At 41.8% G+C, this 21209-nt stretch overlaps 1 protein-coding gene across 1 annotated transcript; it reads left to right on the top strand.

Moving 5' to 3' along the window:
* The first annotated feature begins 1156 nt into the window (after positions 1–1156).
* On the top strand, positions 1157–21125 carry GNG10 (G protein subunit gamma 10). The gene is made up of 3 exons (XM_058168834.1): positions 1157–1407; positions 18561–18692; positions 19441–21125. The coding sequence occupies exons 1-2, from the start codon at positions 1327–1329 to the stop codon at positions 18684–18686; spliced, it is 207 nt and encodes a 68-aa protein (XP_058024817.1). The 5' UTR covers positions 1157–1326; the 3' UTR covers positions 18687–18692; positions 19441–21125.
* The last annotated feature ends 84 nt before the right edge of the window (positions 21126–21209 follow it).

The following is a 21209-nucleotide window of genomic DNA, read 5'->3' as shown; positions in this document are numbered from 1 at the left end:
TCTTTATATGCTCCTGAGACTGATTTCTAATTTGCTTTACCAAATTTCCCTCGTTCTGCTCTATACCAATTTTCTGATCTTCCTTCCATCTAGCACGTAGTTGCTCATATTGAAACCAAGTATAATTTTCCCCTTCTTCTTTTAGTACGTGCAGAGATTTTAATTGCAAATTACCTCTTTCAGTATACAAAAGATCTTTATATGTAATCATTTCCTGATTCTGTTCTATATTTATATTCTCTATTGTATGTCTAGGACTTGCCCATATAGAAACCTTATAATTTAGTTTGTAAGAGTATTTTTTCCAAACATGCAGAAGAGCAGTTCTTAACACATGATTTTTAAAGGCCTTATCCACTTTTTTGTCATAAATTAAATATGCATGCCATCTATATAGCAAGTCATAACCTTCTATATTCAAAATTCTTTCCTCCGTTAAATTAAACCAATCACTTATTACAGAGAGAGCAGCTGCTTCATAGTATAATTTAAAATTGGGCATTTTTAAACCTCCCCTTTCCCGGGAATCTTGAATTATTTTCATTTTAACCCTAGCTTTTTTACCTTCCCATATAAATTTATTAATTCCCTTCTGCCATTCCATTAGTGGAAAGTTTTTTTAAGAAGTATGCACATAGTCCATCAGGCCCAATAGATAACGATGGTTTCAGTTTGCGAAGAGTTGACTTGAGTTTCATGTTTAATGAATAAAGCTAATAATAATAATTATAATAATAATAATAATAAAAAAACTGCGCTACTTGGAACATCATATATCTTAAGAAGGTACTTGGTTGATAGCTAGGATGCTGGCAGCAACCCGTATCAACCATCAGCACCACTCAATGGTATTTGTGATGCCTTTTTGAATGTTCAGTTGACTGAGTTTCATGTTTAATGAATAAAGTAAATAATAATAATAACCACCACCAAGCCCGGATTCTACTGTACAGCAGACAGGCTGAGATAGCGATGGAAAGCAGAAGTGAGGCGGGGGGGGGGGGCCGGCAGGATATGAATTTTTAGAGGATAAATTAAAAGATGTCGGGAACGATTTGTCCTTCCAGAGCGGCTGCGCTCTGCCAAATCGACCCATCTCGCCTCGCCATTTCTTTCCCCAGAGGGATTGGGGAGGGAAGGGGGGGAGCGCTCGAGTGCTGCTGCCTCCACCCCTTTTTTGCGCTTCGTTCTTGCCACGGGAAGGCTTCGCTTACGTCCAGCCTCGGGACCGGAGAGTGAGAGGGTGGGGGGAAGGGAGCGCGGAATCGCTCGGGAGAGAGAGAGAGAGAGAGAGCGCGAGCCGTGGAGCGCTTACTCGCTGCCAGCATGTCTTCCAGCTCCAGCGTCAACACCCTGCAGCGCCTAGTGGAGCAGCTGAAACTCGAGGCCGGCGTGGAACGCATCAGGGTGAGCCGCCTTTCCCAAAAGGAAAAAAAAAGGGGCCGCTTCGGCCGTTCTCTGCTTTCGGCCGAGGAGGCGAGGAGGGACTGGGGCCGTTTCTCTCCCCCCCCCCGCACCGCACCGCACCCCATCCCACCCCACCTCCGCCCCGAGCGGAGCCGGCGGCATCACAAAGCCTGCCTTTGTCTCCTTTGCCGACTCGGAAGGCGGGACGCTGGAGTTTGAGCGATCAAGCGCCGGGAAGGGAAGAGAGGGCCGCTCCCGGCTGTTGTTTTTCTGGATCGGATCGCAATTGGGGATCTGGCCTTTGCTTTGTCTCCGGATCATCTTGATCCGCTGATGTTGGAGGTTTAGATGGGCGCTGCGGGGAAGAAATCGGCCATGGTCGGTGGACGATCTAGTGGGCTTGCGAAGGGCAGGGCCGGGGTCCCCCCCCCTTTTTTTCTTTTTCTTTTTCGTTTTTGGACGACACCATTGCGGCTTCGTTTAGTTGCCGTGGCTTTCTTTTCGCCTCGACTTGGCTGGAATGGTGGCCGGTGGCCTTTCCTCTTTTCCTGCTAATTTTGTGGCGTTTTCCCGACCAACCTCTTTCAGGGGAGGATTTGGACTCTTGTCTGAACTGGTGTGTTGTAAAAGCCCGGGGTATTAATTTTTAAGGCGTCTTTTTTTTTCTCACGAAGAGGGTGTGACTTCTGATGTAAAATGCAACGAATCGGCCATCGTTGGCGTAGCCTGTAGTATCTTGATAGTATCCCGTACTATCGAGTGTTTCGAGTACAATGGAGTTGTTAAAAGCGGGGAGGGGGTTGGGTTATAAATGAACCAGGCTTGATCATAAGCCTTTTGTGGCTGTAGGTAATACTTGTGACTGTTTATAAGAGAGAAAGTCCCCGATAGCTGCCTATTCCAGGGTGGAAAGAATACAATAAAAAAAGAGAGACCTTTGCCAAAAATTCTATATTTTTCAAAGGACTTTTGTCCTTTTCAAAGGACTTTTGTCCTCCATCCTTAGCTAACCTCATTCTTTGAGCGGTTTTGAATGGTTAAAATTTTATTTTCTGTCAAAGCAGAGTTTTCACACTCATATTCTCCTGGTTGATTCTTAGAATCTGCTTTTGAAATATACCTTAGTTCCCAAGAATAACTGATAGAAAGGAGCTTTCTGTTAATATGTGATCATGGGCATGTTTATGGAAATCAATAATTAATTTCAAAAATGTAAGAGATCTCTTGTAATACTGCAGTACAGGGAAATTGTGAACAACTTCCACAACTCTTACACAACTCTTCAGTATGAAAAGCTAATAAAAAATAAAAGAAATAATCAACACCACTTTTGATAAATGGATAGGTCATGTTTAGATTATACATGTATAGATTACACAGTTCAATACTCTATTAGATTATCTAATTCCAAGCAAAGCCCCCTCACCACCACCACAATTATACCCATTTTCTCCTTGAACACATCGGGGAAGAGGACTAATTGTCAAACTGCTCTTGGGAAGTTTGTCACATGGGTGACAGTTCATTTAAAAGAGTAGAATATTAAGTAAATTTGGTCCCATTGATGGAAGCATCTTCTGCCCATTTTTTGACTTGGAATTCTGCCAGTAAGACAAAGGGTAGCAGAGGATCCTACAAGCTATGCTATTATCTGCCCCACCCTTCCCTGTTTTTTTTTGTTTTTTTTTCTGGTTGGCTCCTCTGGGCATCATCTAGAAACAAAATACTTCGTAATTGAAACATGGTTAGCATCCCAGGCCATGGTGATTAGGTACAATTATATAATTAGAGTCTACTATTTGCTAGGTATATATAAAACTAATTTGAGTAGCCGTTTTTTGTAAAGAGAAAGAGCAGAACATAAATGACTTGTTTGTTTAGCCTTTCAAATTACATTTTTTGGATGTCCTCCAGCGTCCCAGAATTCCCATGCTAGTTCAGCATTCTGACACAGTCAGTTTAGAGAAAGATGTAAACCTTGCATGACTGTTCAGCTAATAATGCATTTTTCTGTTTTCAGTGGGGTTCATGCTCTTGCTTGTTAGAATTTTTATGGTTATAGCTTTATTTGGTTTCAGCTCCCATGTATATGTTCAAGGGGTTTCTCTTATATTATGTTTCATTGCAAGGCAGCCTGCTTTAAATATTACAAATTTCCCCACACTTCCTTTTCTCCTCTTCACCGGAGCCCTACAAGTGTGCTCCCAGATGATGACAACTGTCCAAACGATAGAGATATAACCAGGGGTGGGTTCTACTTACCTTTACTACCAGTTCGCATCGTGCCCGTGTGCGCATGCGCAGATCACTTTTGATGACGTTCGGGTCAGTGGGCGGAGCATCCCACCAGTTTTACTACCAGTTCTATAGAACGGGTCCGAACCGGGGGCAACCCACCACTGGATATAACTTGGCTGTAATGGATGGTGGGACAAAGAAGGAAGATTAAATGTATTAAGCATACAATAACTTTGATGTACATTTTGTTTTAGAAAATGACCATGTTTCTAAAATAAAAATGAGAAGGACATTCTACTAAGTGATCTGTCAGTACTATGATCCATGTACACCTTGACCACTGAGGGAAAAGCTCAACTAAAATGAGTGCATCTCCAAGCTACAGAAAGCCTGGTAGGTCCTGTTTCAATTAGTGAATGACATGGAGGTTTAATACATTTCCATCAGGGGTTTTGGAGGGACAATATAAACAGATTCCATTTGAATCCAAACTCAGCCCATATCAAGGTGAAAAGAAGCCACAGACACCATCAAACATGTCTTAGTGTACTATCCATTTTATGCCTGATAAAATCATCTGATTAAATATCCTGTTATTGCTCTTTGATTCAAATGTCTCTATCCATTTAAGTGTAGTCAGATTCTGACACATTTATATGTAACGTGCACAGCAGTCTAGCTGATAAATCTGCTCACCTAATTACGTAGCTAATCCATATTATTTTTATGGATCTGAGTGTTTTATGGATATCACTGACTGCAATAAAGGTTCTATTTCTGAGATGAGGCAGGATATCTGCACTCATTCTACTTCTCAGTGGTGGAATGGGACAACTCGCCACAGCCAACTCGCAATGGCCAACTCACTACCGACAACTTGCCGTAGAACAACTCACCAAAGTCAACTCACCACGGGACAAATAAACAATTGAATTTAATTATTTAAATTAAATAAAAAAATATTTCAAATTCTTGTCATTCACATTTCATTTTGCCCCACCTTTTGCATCCTTTCTTTAATGATTCTATTCCACCGTTTCTTTGATATTAGTGTAACTCTTGCCCCACAGTGAGTTGTCCCATGGTGAGTTGGCTTTGGCAAATTGGCCATGGTGAGTTGGCTGTGGCCTAGACCCCTGAAGGGCATTTGCTTATTGAAACTAAGGTAAGAATGACAGTAATACCTTGTGGTCCACCAGCAGCCTGCGGACCTGGCAGCGGAGTCAGACACTGAGGAGGCTGGGGAGGACAATGGGCCAGTTCTGGAGTCAGGGGAAGGCCCGGACGAGGGCTCTGCATCGGAGGCAAAGATGGGGCCAGGGCCATTAGGGAGCGATGTGCAGACTCTGGAGCCTCCAGAGGCAGACAGCAGAGAGGCAGTGGAACAGGAGGAGTCTGTTCCTACTGCATGCATGCGAAGACTGCCAGAAGGCAAAAGCAGCTGAAGAAAAAAGAATAACTCGGGAATAAGGCCAGAAGAAGATTGGCCACTCCCATAAGACTTAAAAGAGCAGCAACGAGCCGTTGGGTTCTTTGTAGGAAAGCAACATTGATTTCCGTGCTTCTTGTCAGTGTCTCTTGAACTTTGTGAGGGTTTTGCCAAGAAAAGCCTTTGGCAGGTTGCCAAAGACATTAAAAGTTGGTGATAAGGCCAAGGGACTGGTTATTAAGAATTATGTTTTGAACTTATTAACTTATTTTTATTAAAATAAGTTTGTTCAGAACTGAATTGTGTTTAGTAATCATTACTTGGGCCTTGGTTACAACATACCTTAGGATTTTTTTTCATCCCAATGGGATTTGAACGCTTCACCTGTTTCTCTGGGTTTCAGGAGAAGAGCCTTCTCTGCTGTCCATCCTCTCCTGCCCTTTGGAAGCTCCCACCTTCCTTCCAGTCCAAGGCGGATGAATCTAAATTCCCAAGTTAGTTTATCAGCATCACCCCATCTTTTTGGGATTTGTCTTAAGTTTATTCTCTCTCATCCAGCCTGTTAAGTGAATCGAAGCAGAGCATAAAGGTACCATTTGCTTCCCTGGTCTTTGCTGGAGATAGACCTGGTTATCATCAGCCTGTCTGTATTACTCTTCTCCAAGCTGTTGGACAACCTTTTAAAGTGGTTTTGTACAGATTTTGGTCAATGTGCTGGGCAAAATGGGGTCCTGTGGGACAACATAGATCAGCAGCATTGGTACTGAATATCATTTCGTGTATCGACCTTGACCCTATCCCTCCCCCGATGTCACTGTTTGCACTCTATGCCCTCCCATCTGTTAGAGGAGAGAAAAATGAAATTAATTGCAGCATAAAGCCAGAGGAAAAAAGGAACAAAACCATAACCACACAGTCTTACAACAGTGGCAGAGCTTTTTTTGCCATCACCTTGATAGGGTAGAAAATTCCAACTACAGAAGCTTCAAGTTGCATTAAGCTGGACCAAAGGTAAGGAGCTTGAAGAGCTGGCACTGCCAGTTGACTTGGAGCTCCAGTGGGGAAACATCGCACTGAAGGTGGTTCATAGTTTAATAACGGATCCCACCTCTCTCCCCTGCTCATCCTCCCTCCGCCCTCCCCGTCTTTCACAAATAGCTGATAATTTGTATTTTTATAGTTTTTGTATTGTTTTATTCTTTTTTAACATGGTAAGTTGCCCAGAGTCGCCTCATGCTGCAATGGGTGGCAAACATTTAATAAATAAATAAATAGAAACACAATGGAGCATTTCTATTCTTCGAAACGTATTTATTCTTACCACAGCCCTGTGAGGTAAGTTTCACCTAGCACGTATCAAAAGAGTCCTTCATTGTAGATGGATACAAAGGATATTTGTCATTGTTTTGCATCTTGAGAATAATTACTGATACATGCCACTATTTAAAGATTTGTGCTGGATTGTCCATACCCTCTCCAGTTCAGATTTATTCTTTTGTATATGTATTGGAGAAAATTTAAAAAAAAAACACCTAAACAAATTTAAAAGAAGACTGTCTTCTCTGCGTTTACCTCTTCTGGGTCTCACGAAAACCAGAGAAGTAAAACAGAAAATCAAAGAGGTTGGCTCGAGTTTGAGCAGTCTCTCACATTGACCCTGACCTGTTTCCCTGCTTGTGCTTCTACTCCCACTGACCCAATTTAAATTTAAACAGTGTTGCAGATTTTAAGTCTAGGAGCATTTGTAATTCTGTGCTAGAAAAATACTAACTGGTGGTTATGCAGGTGGGGAGCTGAGATACAAAAGTTCTCTCTCTCCCTCCCTCTCTCCCTCTCCCCCCCACACTCCCCCCCCCCCGAAATTCTGATTCTACTTCTTTTATCTTTCTTCAACAAAAAAAATATCCCATTACATCACAGTTTTTGAACCTCAGCAACATTACACTGTATGGACTTGAACTCCCCAAATTCTCTAGCCAGCATGTTGGTTGGGAAATTCTGGGAGTTGAAGTCCACACAGCTTAAAGTTGCTGTGATTAAGAAACAGTGCTCTATACTGAGAATCTCCCACTCATTCCAAGTGGTGAAGTCTTCCTTGACACACCTTGATTTTAGATAACTTTCTTTCGAGACCACAGAAACATACCATATTTTTCGGCTATAAGACGCTCAGGACTATAAGACACACCTATCTTTTTTTGGTCAGGAAAACAAAAAGAAATCTGCCTCTTCCTCCCAGCAATTTTGCCTAGTTGCAGCAAACAGCAAATAGCCTGCTTTACTTTCATTTTCGTTTTCAGCATAGCTTGACTAGCACAAGAAAAACAAATTTGCTCCTAGCCATTTACCTCCTTGCAGCAAGCAGCAAAGCCCTGCACAGCAATAGGCAATGGCAATCCATGGAGCCTGAAACAGCTGAGAGTCAGGAGGCTGATCCAAGAGACAATCAATTTGTGCTAATTATGCTGTGCTGAAGCTGAAATGGGCTCTTCTTGCTGCTTTCCACAAGGAAGTAAATTGCTAGGAGGCAGAGGCCAAAGAGTGGGGGCCAGTGGATGGGCGGGGCTACATTTGGTGTATAAGACGCACCCAAATTTTCACCTCCTTTTAGGAGGGGGAAGGTGCGTCTTATACTCCGAAAAATACGGTACCATCTGATTCAGTTCTGCTGAATAGTTGGGCCCCTTGACATGTCCTCACTCTATTATTGATAAAATTGATGTAAACCTGGTCCAGGGGTACGGTGTGATTATAACTATCCCTTCAGATGTTAGATTAGTTTTTATTGTTTGAATAAGACTCCTGATTTTATATTACATGGTGTTGCTATCAGTTTAATTTTTTAAAAAAAAATTGGTGGCTGCTTTTACAAACCCTTCTATCCTGTGCTGTAGGAGGGTGTTGGCTGAATCATCCTATGGCTGGTTTTGCGGAAAATATGCCAGGTCAGTTCAATTCAGTTCATGTCATTATGGTTAATGAGGCTGAAGAAACAAAGGCTATCTGTCTAGGGTGGCAGATTGCAACATAAATAATACGGAAGCTTTTCCCATGGTTGTTATGAAAGACCAAAGGTTTTTGCCATCAAGGCATTACAGGCCTGAAGATAGATAGGCTGCAGTTAGAGCAACTTGTTCTTCATTTGTGTTTTGACTTTTGTTATCATTTTGATTACATTAAAATAAAATATGTTGTAAACAGTGTCCATGCGTCAGAAACAGGCAGCTGGATTCTGTAAGGAAATTTTGTAAAAAGTGTTTACAAAATTGCCCTTCCAGAATGTTGGCTCTCTAGATCTTTGCTTTATTTTTTTTCCAGAGACGGTACCATAAACAAACATAATTGCTATAGCTCGTCCTCAACTTATGACCCAATTGGGATCGGGATTTTGATCACTAAGCAGTGCAGTCATTAAGTGAATCATCATGTGACCAGTCCTGATTCTACCCCCTGCTTTCTGTGATAATTTTGCTGTTTTATATGTATTATATGTTTTCTGTTGTTTTATTGGCTGTGAACTGCCCTGAGTCCTTCGGGAGATGGGCGGTATACAAATATAATAAATAATAATAATAATAATTAAGGGAATTGCACAACCATTCAGTGCATCTGGCTTCCCTAATTGAAGTTCTTGGGAGGGTCCCAAAATGCAATCACATGACTGCAGGTCATAAATGTGAATGGATTCCCGGTGCCAGATTTGCAATCTCTTGATTGTAGGGCCAATGCAAACGTCATGAATAGGTCACAAATAACATTTTTTCCCAGGCCATTATAACTTTAAAGTAACCATTGTTAAATGAATAGTTGTAAGTTGAGGATAACTTGTATAGGATTTATATCGTGCCAAGGGCTATATTTACTTGCGGAAAATACTGTGCCAAATCTATGCCCGAATGGTTAGAGACAGAGATGACGGAAATTCTCCTCTAGATTGTGTTTCCCCAAAAATAAGACCCTGTCTTATATTCTTTTGAACCCTGAAATAAGCACTTGGCCTTATTTTTGGGGGGGACTTACTATTTTGGGGCAGGTGGAGCAAGACGGGGATCCTTTTGCTCTCTTACCTGATTTCCAGCTCTGACTCCCTAACCCTGACCAGAAGAAATGGAGGGGACCGGCTGCGTATGTGTATAAATATTTTCGGGGGAGGGCTTATTTTCAGGGGAGGGCTTATTTTTGGGAAGTTTTACACATTTCCCCCTACATTATAGCACATATTCATTCAGCCTTCCTCTCACTAACACGGAAGACTGATCTAAGAAGGAGGAAACCGATTTCAGGAAGGGATGGTAGATGCGCAATCTGTGCTTTATCCCTCGTGATTTCAATTAGCCATGGGGGTGGTCCTCTGGGTTCCCTTTATTGATTTAAACGCGGCTTTGATTCGATCCCTGGAGTTTGGCCTTGGGAGACTGCTGATTCTATCACTTGATGCCTTTTGCTGCTCAATAGGAAACTACACCAAACAATGGGATATGTTTTTCATGAAGTACTTCAGGGTATCTTTATCTTATAAGCTGTGTCCAAAAATAGGCAAAAAGGGTTATATTTTGGCTTCTTTGATACTGTTGTATTGAAGTATCACTCTGATGGTTCGGGTTTTGAGAATGCCAAAGTTCAAATACTGTTTCCAAGCAGTAGACCTGACTCTATGCTTCTACTTTATATGCTGGTTGATGCAATGTCTCCCCTTTGGAATCAGCAAGCCTGAAAGTCTATGTGTTCTTGCCTCTTATTGCCATGAGGAGTGGCAATAGTTACTCATGACAATAAATCATGAGTAACAGGTCAGCTTTTCTACAATGCCTGTTACTCACTGCCACTCTTGGAAAATTAATACCATATTGTATATTAACCCTCAACTAAACCCAGAACTTCTACAGGTAGTCCTTGACTTACGACCACAACCGAGTCCAAAATTTATGTTGTTGCTAAGCAAGACATTTATTATGTGATTTTTGTCCCATTTTATGACCTTCAGCTGTTAAGGGAATCACTGTAGTTGTTAACTTAGTGACATGGTTGTTAAGTGAATCTGGCTTTCTCATCTGGCTTGTCAGAAGGTCACGGTTACATGACACTGGGCAATGCAACTGTCATAAATATGAGTCCCTTGCCAGAATGTTTGTGACCTTGGGGATGCTGCAATGGTTAATAAGTGTGAAAAATAGTCGTAAGTCACTTTTTTCAGTGCTGTTATTAACTCTTGTAAGTCGAGGATTACCTGTACTAACTGTTGAACATGGTAGATTTGTTGGAGTAGAAGCTATACGAGGTTGAAATTATGGTCCTGGGAGTTGTGCCTCAAATGAAGGTAAAGTTATTTTTATAAACAACATATGGAGAAAGTAATGGAATAATTTTTATGAAATTTGGTGCTTGGAACTTTGTCATGGAACTTTGTTTTTAAGGTATGTATGACAACTGCAACAAAATTATTCTATGCTCAAAAGTGGAAAGGTTTGAAACTGCCCACAGTGGAATTGGCTGGTGAGGATGATGGAACTTGATGAGATGGCTGAACTAACTTCTTTGATCTCTACATTTATGGATGACTGGAAGCCCCCTATAGATTCTCTCGTGAAATAGGAAAAAAATGCACTTATTTAACTCAATTTATTTAGTTATTTATTAAATTGATATGCCATACATCTCACTATCAAACAACACTTATGACTTGTGCCTTTGATTAGAAAAAAATGGATAGTGGCAAAAAGTGAACTTTTTATTTCTTACAAGGGAAATTCTATTTCTTTTTATTCTTTCTGCATTTCTTTTTTTCCCTTTTTCTTTGCTCTCTTTTTTCAGAATTGGTTAGTTTTTATATTCTTTTTAAAACTCATACACACACACACACACACACACACACACACACACACACACACACACAGTTTCCCCGAAAATACGACCTACCTTGAAAACAAGCCCTAACCCAAATTTCATGCCTGTGCCTTATATAAGCCCTACCCCCAAAATAAGCCCTAGTTAAGCCCCACCCACCATCTGGTTATATGAGATGGGTTGAAGCGCAGATGTAAAAATCAAGCTAGGGTGAGGGTGGAGCTGCCTCACATGCCCTGCACCCACTTACCTTATAACTGCTGCAGCCAGGCCTTCCATACGCTGACACCTGTCATGCTGCTATCAAACAACTTCTGCAGCGTCCTGCCACGAGTGGCAGCACCAGCGTGATGAACCTTATGGCATCCTGCCATGAGCAGCAGCACCGCCGCAACAAGCTACATGGTCTTCTGCGAGTAGCAACACTGGTGTGATGGGCCACACAGTGTGCAGCCATGAGTGTCCACAGAAGAAGTCGGGCAGCAGCGCAACAAATGTTGCGGCATGGGATGTGTGGCTGTAGTGGTCCTAAGGTAAGCGGGTAAGACATCCCCAGGAAATAAGACCTGGTGCTTATTTTGTGGCCGAAAAGAAAATAAGACTGGGTCTTATAATCAGGGAAACCTGGGTATATATATTTGTATATACTAAAATTACTGAATATAAATGCTATATACCATCTGGTTGCACTGTCCTGTGGTCATGTGATTTCCCCTTGCAACCTCCTGCTGGCTTCCCTATTGATTTGCTTGTCAGAAGCGGGCATTGAAGGTCACTAATGGCGATCATGCGATTGCTATGATGTAATTGCAAGCTAATTGCTGAGTGCTCAGTTCACAAGTAGGTGACTGTAGGGAAGCTGCAACAGCTGCAACTATGAGGACCTCTTGCAAGTTTCTGTTGTTCAGCACTGATGTAACTTTGAAAAATTGGCCCATTCAATGAGGATTACCTATATATACTAAGTATAATATTGATCAGATTCAGCTTTTTAAAAAATAATAATAATGGGGGCATATTCTTCCCAACTTTGAAGTCCTGGAATCAGCAGCCAAGGGATTTCCCATTAGGCGTTGTAAACTTTGAAATGCAATTTAGTGTGTCACTAATTGTAATGGCCATAGCCGTACCACAACTGCAATTATTACTTCCAGAGCTAGTGTCATTAGCCACACTTACATGGTGCTCAGATTTATCATTACTGCAACATAAGCTCTGTAGAAGAAGTTCAATTTAAATTTTGAGAGCTTTGTTGCAAGTGCTCTGTTGTGTATTAAATTCTTTCCTGAGAGTGGAAGCTGGCCTAATTGCTGTGGAGGCCTAGGAGCAGCTTTGCCCCCTGAAATATTGTTAATGTTTCTTTGACTTTCCTAGTTTTGTACGACAATCTGTGAAAATGCCTGCTATATAAGCATCATCATCAATTTAAAATTTTATGAATTATGAATACCATCTGCCTTTGCTTGGCCCTCAGATAGCCTGTTCTGAGTTGAAGCAAAGTCCTATAACATGCATGACCTATGTTCCTGGGTGAAGAAGATTCGTTTGCCAAGGATGTAGCAAACATTCTCCTGCCTGTCCCATAGAAGAGCTTTGATTCTTGCCCATTGAAGTGTTTTACCATCTCTTCAGTCACATCCCTGCATAAGAACAATTCTGCCTCTTGCTTACTAGAAGAAACAGAAAACCTCTCGTGTCTCCTGCATGGCTTATGGTGAGCTGGCCTAATGATGTCTTTTTAAACCTTCTCTCATGCCAACTCAGAGGAAGAGATTTTCTCCTTTTAGCTGATAAATCACCAGTTATCTCCAAAACCGATTTAGTGCAATTGCCCTTGCTATCAACTGTTAGCAGTTTTAGTTACTTCTTATTTATGTAGTTGCTTATTACATTCAATTATCCATAATGAGCTTTTCTGTTTTCCAATATGTTTGTTTTGGTCTTTGGCCGTAAAATAACTACATGTGCTTGATCTCACTGCAAGGTCATCCAAATATCCTGCTCTGTTCCTGGATGACCTTAGAGCTAGATCAAGTACAATATACGGTATGTGTTTATTTTTAAGATCAGTGTCTCTTTGAGAGCCTTGTTCAGTCACTATTATGAGCTACGGTGGTGCCGTGGTTAGAGTGCAGTACTGCAGGCTACTTCTGCTGACTGCTGGCTGCCTGCAAATTGGCAGTTCAAAGCTCACCAGGCTCAAGAGTGACTCAGCCGTCCATCTTTCTAAGGTGGGTAAAATTACGACCCAAATTGTTGGGGGCAATATGTTGACTCTGTAAACTGCTTAGAGAGGGCTGTAACAAAGCACTGTAAAGTGGTATATAAGTCTAAGTGCTATTGCTATTGTTAGCTTGGAGGGGGGAATGGGAGCTGTTTTGAATTGATGAAGGAGAAGATGAAAGAGAAAATGTGATTTGGTGGTGTTGTGTCCCGCCGGCAGCCAGCAGAGCTGGCAGCAGAGTCAGTCAGTGAGGATGTTGGGGAGGAACATGGGCCAGTCCTGGGGGCTAGGGAAAGCTTGGATGAGGGCTCTGCGTTGGAGGCAGAGAGGGATATAAACAGCAGCGAGGCAGAAGAACAGCTGGAGCCCGTTCTCAGTATGCGCATGCACAGAGCTGCCAGAAGACAAGAACAACTCAGAAAGTAGGGTCGCCTTGGGAGTAAACTTGGAGATATTTGGCCCCTCCCATAGGAAACAAAAGAAGAGCGAACAAGGGAGAGGGCTTTTGCAGGAAACAGTTCGTTCGTTCGGTAGTTTCAAGAGTGGAAGGTTCTGTTTGTGACACTTAAGAGACTCTGTGCCAAGTTTTGCCTTACTCTGCGTTTGGAAACAAGTTAAGTGGCAGCTTGCCAAACAAGATAAAGTGTGTTGAGAAATATTCATTTGAAAACTGTTTGGACAAACCTTGCTGACTGTGAGTGAAAGTAATTCACAGTCACGTAAATAAAAAAGGTTTTGCTGGGACCAATTCCTGCTTCCTGCTTTTTAAGGGAGAACAGGTGGCCCTCATAGCAGCTCCATAAGAACTATGAGCCTTTCAAGAGCAATTGGCGGGGAAGAGTCAAATATGTAATTATAGCAGGTACAACTGCACGGTTGAAGCCCCATTCCTTTTTCATGTATGTTGCATGTGTTGCATGCACATAAAAGGAGCAGGCTTTTAATGTGTAGTCACATCCATCATATTTATTTTTGAAAAATCTATGAAGGTGTGTTCCTGGTTGTTTTCTGGGCAAGCAAAAAAAGACACCTTTGGTAGAAGGAGAAGACAGCAGATCAGAGTTGGGAGCCCGAACTCCGTTAATGACTGTAACGGCCTCCTGCAGCAGCCCCTTCTGAGCGCCATTTTCACTGGCAGAGGCACCGCGGGACAGTCCTTTGCTATTTCCAGGACAGCCCCACAGGCCAGATCTAAGCACCCCACGGGCCGCATCCAACCCCCAAGCCTTGAGTTTGACACCCCTATTATAGCTGATACCCACTCCCATCTACCAGAAAAAATGAATGAAAAACACAGTACAGGGCACTTTCAAACTAATATAGAAACTTGGCCAGTTCATTTCCTAATAAAAATGCAAGGTTTTCCCTCAATATTTTCCTGTGAATTGGACATAATTGGGAATGATTAATATAATGGCTGCAAATGACTGCAAATGTTGCTTTGGATGTTTTCAAAGATTTATTTGAGAGGAGCTCATCCTTGCTTCAAAAAGCATTCATTTCAGCTTTTTTGGTTTAGTTCTTAAATTGGTCTTTCTGGTTTTTCCTCCTCTCAGTTTTTTTAGCCAATTAAAGTTATCAATTGAAGTGGAGCAAGATTGAAATACAGAGACACAAGTACGTGCCTCTCTCCTTCATGCGCATAAATATTTCTCTATGAGGGAGGCATCACCGTCAATGTTCCAGGTGGAGTTTGCATTTTATACTGCTTTTATTTGCTTTATCTAAGTAAATAAATAATTTAGGATTGTTTGTTTTTCGATAAATGAAGTAAAATATTATTTAGACAAACCAACAACCGCACACCCTTCAGCCATGAATGGATATAATGTGTTGGGTGTTTTAGAGATTTATTTGGTGATCTCACCTGAGTTGCACCTGGTGTGTGATTCAGATACTCTTCCCCCATAATGTGGTACAATCCTTTTGTAAATTTGTTAGAGTGTTTTCACGCCAGCATGTCAATTCCTACTGCTTGCTCTAGATCAGGGGTGTCAAACTCAAGGCCCAGGGGCCACATCCAGCCTGCTTAGATCCGGCCCGTGGGGCCACCCTGGAACCAGTGAGGGATCAGCCTGCGGTGTCTCTGCTAGCGAAAACGAGCTCCCAAGCTCCATTTCTGGCTGTGAAGGCCTCCTGCAACCCTCTGCCAGTGAAAATGGAGCTCGGGAGGGCCACGTGCAGCCCTCCTTAGCTCAGTTTTTGCTGGCAGAAGGTTGCAGGAGATCTTCACAGCCGGAAACGGAGCTCGGAAGCCTGTTTTCGCTGGCAGAGTGCTCAGGCTGCCATAGGCGCCCCCGACAGAAACATTGAGCAGGCCACACCCACTCTACCCCCCCCCCCCGGACCACCCTGATGTCGCCCTCAATGAAATTGAGTTTGACACCCCTGCTCTAGATGAAGCATCGTCCTTAGAGTTGACGTTTACAGATTAGTTCCTTGTGTTTGGTTCTGGTGACGTTTATTCTTATTTGAATACTCATGAAACCAGCACTGAGACCTCTTCAAGTAAGGCCATAGCTGACTAACATAGAGCAGAGTAAGAGTCATAATCCTTCTTGCTGGAAAGGTGAAATAATGAATATAATTATATCAGAAGGGCATAGTTAGTAGTATCTCAGATGTATAGGAGTCTCCTAGAGGTTTGCTTGGTATGTTTCTGGTGTGTGTGTATGTGTTTAAAAATATTGACTTTTAAGCAGGGCTCATCTTTTTTCTTATTTTTAAGCATTCAAAGGCTGAAGCTTTGTCATTCCAAAACAAACAGATGCCTAAGCCTGTGTTTTACTTATTTTTTTTTTCAACCTAGCAACATATTGGGAAGAAATTATATAGAAGGTTTCAAGATTCTTTGTGATTGTCAGCAGGATGATTATCCAAAACCTGAATAGATCAAGATGGGGACTGGTTGACAGAAGGGAGATCAATTTTGAAATGGCTGAACTACACAGAGAACTGTGGAGGGAAAAATTTCCCTAATATAGCTCTATGGCTATTAAGCAGTGGCTTCAAATGTTGGTTACTGTTCCATTCTGAGCCTTCTTTGCGCCAGAGTGGGACAACTTGCTGCAACCAAGTCGCTGCAACCAACTCATCATGGCAAACTTGGTATGACCAAGCAGCCAACTTACCCTGGGACAACTCGCCATGACCAACTCACTGCAGCACAACTCGCTGTGCAACAATTTAACAATTCAATTTAATTATTTAAAATGAATAAAAAATATTTTTTGTCATTCACATTTCATTCTGTCTCTCCTTTTGCATCCTTTCTTTAATGATTCTATTCCACCCTTTCTTTGATATTAGTATAACTCTTCTCTTGTGGCAAGTTGTCCCGTGGTGAATTGGTCATGGCAAGTGGTCCTGCGGCAAATTGGCTGTGGTAATTTGGCCATGGCAAACTGGCCATGGTGAGTTGGCTGTAGCGAGTTGGCCACAGGGAATTGTCATAGACCCCTTTGTGCTGAGCATATGCCACCCAGCCCTGCACTTCCCAGTGTCTGCATTGATTGATTGATTGATTATGTGTCATCATGTCTGTGTTGACACTCAGCAGCCACATTGATAGATTTTCTCCAGGACTATTTGCACGCCTCTCCCCAATCTAGTCCTTTCAGTCTTGTAAAGGATCACTCCCTGCCTCTGTAATTGAGTCCCCATGCCTACATACAGATATTCATTTATTAAATACTCTTTTGTTTATTAACTAGCTGATAACCCAGTTTTGCCCAGATATTTATTTATCCCAATTCTGTATTAGACAGGAAAACCATCACTCATTGTGGTGAAAATTAGAGACCTAATTGCCCTGGGAAAAATTCTACAGAGAAAAGCCTTTGAGGTGATTATCTGCATTAGCAGGCACTTCCCCCGACAACTTGCCCTCTTCGCTTGAAGCTGAGGACCTAGGGGGTTTATTGTTTGTTTGTTTATTTTTTTGTTTAAGAACCAATCCCCCTTACCAGAGGGAGCCCCCTTGTGAAGTACTGTGAAGCTTTTACAATGGCAACTCCATTATGATGTACATTAGAAACCATTTTAAGGCACAACAGGCTGTATCTTAACAGAAATTGAATACAAAATGGACACTATTACTGTCAAAAGTACTGTGATTTGACACAATAGATAATTCATTTCTTTTCATTTCAGCAGCCTAGGCGTTCCAGAGTTATGCTGGAACACAGACACACACAGACAGACACACACACACCCTGAGGGGTGTTACGGGTGTCTTACCTCAACAGTATTTTTTTTCCAGAGAGCAAGTCATCTGTGTAGCAAGTTTGGTTAAAATTGCTCAAGGCGTTCCAGAGTTATGCTGGAAAACACACACACACACACACACACACACACACACACACGGTGTGAAGGGTGTTACCCCCCCACAGTATTTTTTTCCAGAGAGTAAGTCATCTGTGTAGCAAGTTGGTAAGAATTGCTGAAGGCGTTCCAGAGTTATGCTGGAACACACACACACACACACACAAACTCACTCACTCACACACACACACACACACACACACACACACACACACACACACCGAGCTGTGTCAGGGATGTCTTACCCCCACAGTCTTTTTTTCCAGAGAGTAAGTCATCTATGTACCACACACACATAGATCCTTTTTTATATATATAGATTCCTATATTGCCACGATGAAAGAAAAGGTTTCAGCAGCTTACAGAGAAAGCATGTTCTGCATGCCTTACAATTATTGCCTGTCCCTTTTTTTAAGTAATCAATCTAGTCAGGGGTGGGTTTCACATATGGTTGCCACCAATTCAGCGTCTGTGGCTGCTTACACGCACATGCATTCTGCGTGGGTGCCTGGCCTTCCGCATGTGTGCTTTGCTCGCACACACCCCTTCTGCGCATGTGCCCAGCCTTGAAAACATGGCTAAATAGAATGGCATTATGTCTGGGCAAGTGGGCAGGTGGGCAGGGGCCCACCCACAGTTGCCACTACCAGTTCGCCCAAACCAGTCCGAATTGGCTGAATACCACTTGTTAAACTAGCCTTCCAGCTATATCAGGGGTCTCAAATCTTGGCAACTTTAAGACTTGTGGACTTCAACTTCCAAAGTTCCTCAGCCAGCTTTACTGGCTGAGGAATTCTGGGAGTTGAAGTCCACAAGTCTTAAAGTTGCTAAGGTTGGAGACCCCTGAGCTATATTGTTCAGCTAGAACTCCTAGCCAGTGCTACTTCAAGATGGAAGGTCTCCATCTTCTATTCTGAAGCAGCCCAGCTACAAATACAGAAAAGGAAGCATATCATAGCTGTTGAAGATAATACCAGTTATTTCACTTTGGGGAAATAAAGGTCCACCAGGATTTCCATGCCACGTTCTTAAAAAACAAACAAACCCAAAAAACTCTCATTTGCCTGTCATTTTCTTGTGCTTCCTCTTATCCAGGTCTCTCAGGCAGCTGCAGAGCTTCAGCAGTATTGTATGCAGAATGCTTGCAAAGATGCTTTGCTTGTTGGAGTTCCGGCTGGAAGCAACCCATTTCGAGAGCCCAGGTCCTGCGCATTGCTCTGAAGACGGGTAGGTATAAGTCCATGGCTTTGTCAAATAGTGCTCTCTCTCTCATTCTAATATAGCAATAGCAATATCACTTCATTTACAGTGCTTCACAGCCTTCTCTAAGCAGTTTACAGAGTCAGCATATTGCCCCCAACAATCTGGGTACTCATTTTACTGATCTGGAAAAGGATGGAAGGCTGAGTCAACCTTGAGCCGGTGAGACTCGAACTGCCAAAGAAGTTGGCACTGGGCAGTCAGCAGAAGTAGCCTGTAATATTGCATTCTAACCACTGCACCACCACGGCTCTTGTTATATTATATTTATGGAGTTGATTTGCACAAATTTGGGGGCTTTCATGCTACATCCGTTTAATTTTTTCCTAAAAACATGAGCTAACAGTGAGCTAACGATGATGAAAACCAAGTATTCGCTTTATTCTACCCTGTTTCACCCCAAATAAGACATCCCCTGATAATAAGCTCAATCGGGCTTTTGAGCGCATGGAAATAAGGCCAAGTACTTATTTCAGGTTTCAAAAAAATATAAGACATGGTCTTATTTTCGGGGAAACACGGTATATATAAAGGGATAATGAGAGTGCAGAGTGTCTTTTTTTCTGCTGAGTTGTTCTCTTTTATATATGAATTGTGTGGAATAAAGTAACCTTTTTAAAGTAACTAACATTTTGCTACTGTAATGCAATCTAATTTATGAAATCTTGAAGGAGAGCAGTTTTTAATAAAATGTGTTTTTTTCCCCATGTTTCAGGGAAGGTTTTCTGAAAGTCCTCAAGTACAAGAAGAAACCCAGCGGTCTTCCTTGTTTTCCAAACCAACGATTTCTTTATGTAGGGCTTAAACTGTTTCTTTAGATATTTATTAGTCTGCCTGACTGTCTTAGTAAATGGTTAAATCTTTTGCTAATATAAAGCATTTTATAAGGAACAGCTTTTCCTTTTTGTAATTGATTCGATATCCTTTCTTTAATCCTCTGAGATGTTTACATTTAGAAAAGGACAATGCCAATGATGTGTTTCTGTTGTGCTTGAATGAAACACGCCCCAGGTACCTCCCTACTGTCGACTTTCTATTTTCTAATCAGAGATGTTTTCAAGCTGGTTTGATCCAGGCAAAGTTGGCCATTTAAGGCTACAGTTTTACGCACATTTGTTACTTTTGAATCAAAGGAACTATAGCTCCTAGTTAGTATTATAGAACTTCTAAAATTGAGGTTCCCTTAAAAATACCTTGCATTGGCTGGAGTATATCCAGTTTGTTAAAAGAAAAGTGCTGCTCTGTTCCAGTTGGTTGAAATGAAGAAGATGCACTTCATATTTAGAGGCACTTAGTAGAGCTCCCTTGAATGCCCAAGCCCCAATTTTATCCAGAAATATAATCTTGCTTTTCATCTTTCCAGTGGATTAGGAAGGACAGAAGTGTATTCGGAGGGTTGAGAGGTACAAGAGGAACCATGTCATAAATCATCTTCCCATTTAAGCTGGGCACAGTGGTCCATTTGCAGCTAAATGGAACTGACAACTGCCAAGGATTGATAAACCACTCTTCATGCCAGTCTGCAAGGGGGAAGGATAGTACAGTTAGATTAAGGCACAAGGAGGGGAGATTAAAGAGCCTGGTCCACTGAGACCATGAAGGAAGAGTGAGGGAGGATGCATCAACTCTCAGAATAGGACCCACCAACTTTGGCCAAGTCTACCAATCACATGGTTCCTGACCCTCTAGTACATACAGCCCTTGGGGCTGCATATTCACTACAGAAGAACTAATCTTTGTCTCTGTGCTTTCACATAACATAGTTACCTTGTAGAAAATGCCTGCTATTCGGGACATTCCAATGTCACAGACTCCAAAGAATTTTAAACTCTGCCGGATGTCTGCAAGCCTTAGGGAAGGAAAATTGCCCTTTTCCCCACCCTTTATTTTTTTTTAACCGTTCCACTCTCATTGATGAAAAGATGCTGCAGTACAGGACAGAAAACAATTCACATAGAACAGGACGGATTTGGACATGTATTAAAAGAGTGTGAAAAGAAGCCTAAGAATCAATCCATTTATACTGGATACCTGCATCAAGATGCTTCATTTTTTGCTGGTGTTGCCTCCTGCTGAAGTTACAAAATCTATTACTCAGTTTCAGAGAGGGACAAATCCTGTGCTCTCCAAGACAACCTCTTTGGGTCTATAGGTTTATAACCTTAAAATATGCCTGTTTGGCAAATAATCACTGATAATAACACTACAATACTTACAATAAATTTAGGCAAAATTTTCCTAGCATTTGCAATATTATTGGAACAATTCACTTTTTTTTTTTTTTTTGGTGGGTCAGGTATCTTTGATTTTGGATTACCAAGCACTTTTATACACGCTGTTTACTTTTAAAAAGAAAGTTCTTTTTGGTTTGTATTAATATATTAAAAGCTTAAAAAAATATTTTCTCAATTAGTGGGATTTTTTTGTTGCAGGAAATCACATTTTGGGGCCGGGGGGGGGGGGAATGTTTGAAGCATTTGACCT

Source organism: Ahaetulla prasina, chromosome 2 (genome assembly GCF_028640845.1).
Source record: "Ahaetulla prasina isolate Xishuangbanna chromosome 2, ASM2864084v1, whole genome shotgun sequence".
Lineage (NCBI taxonomy): Eukaryota > Metazoa > Chordata > Lepidosauria > Squamata > Colubridae > Ahaetulla > Ahaetulla prasina.
The sequence above is the reverse complement of the archived record's forward strand: the minus strand, read 5'-3'. Positions and strand labels throughout refer to the sequence as shown.

Coding starts and splice junctions, on each gene's coding strand:
- GNG10 (XM_058168834.1), top strand. CDS start 1,327: ATGTCTTCCAGCTCCAGCGTCAACACCCTGCAGCGCCTAGTGGAGCAG. Junction 1,408..18,560: donor CCGGCGTGGAACGCATCAGG/GTGAGCCGCCTT, acceptor CCTCTTATCCAG/GTCTCTCAGGCAGCTGCAGA.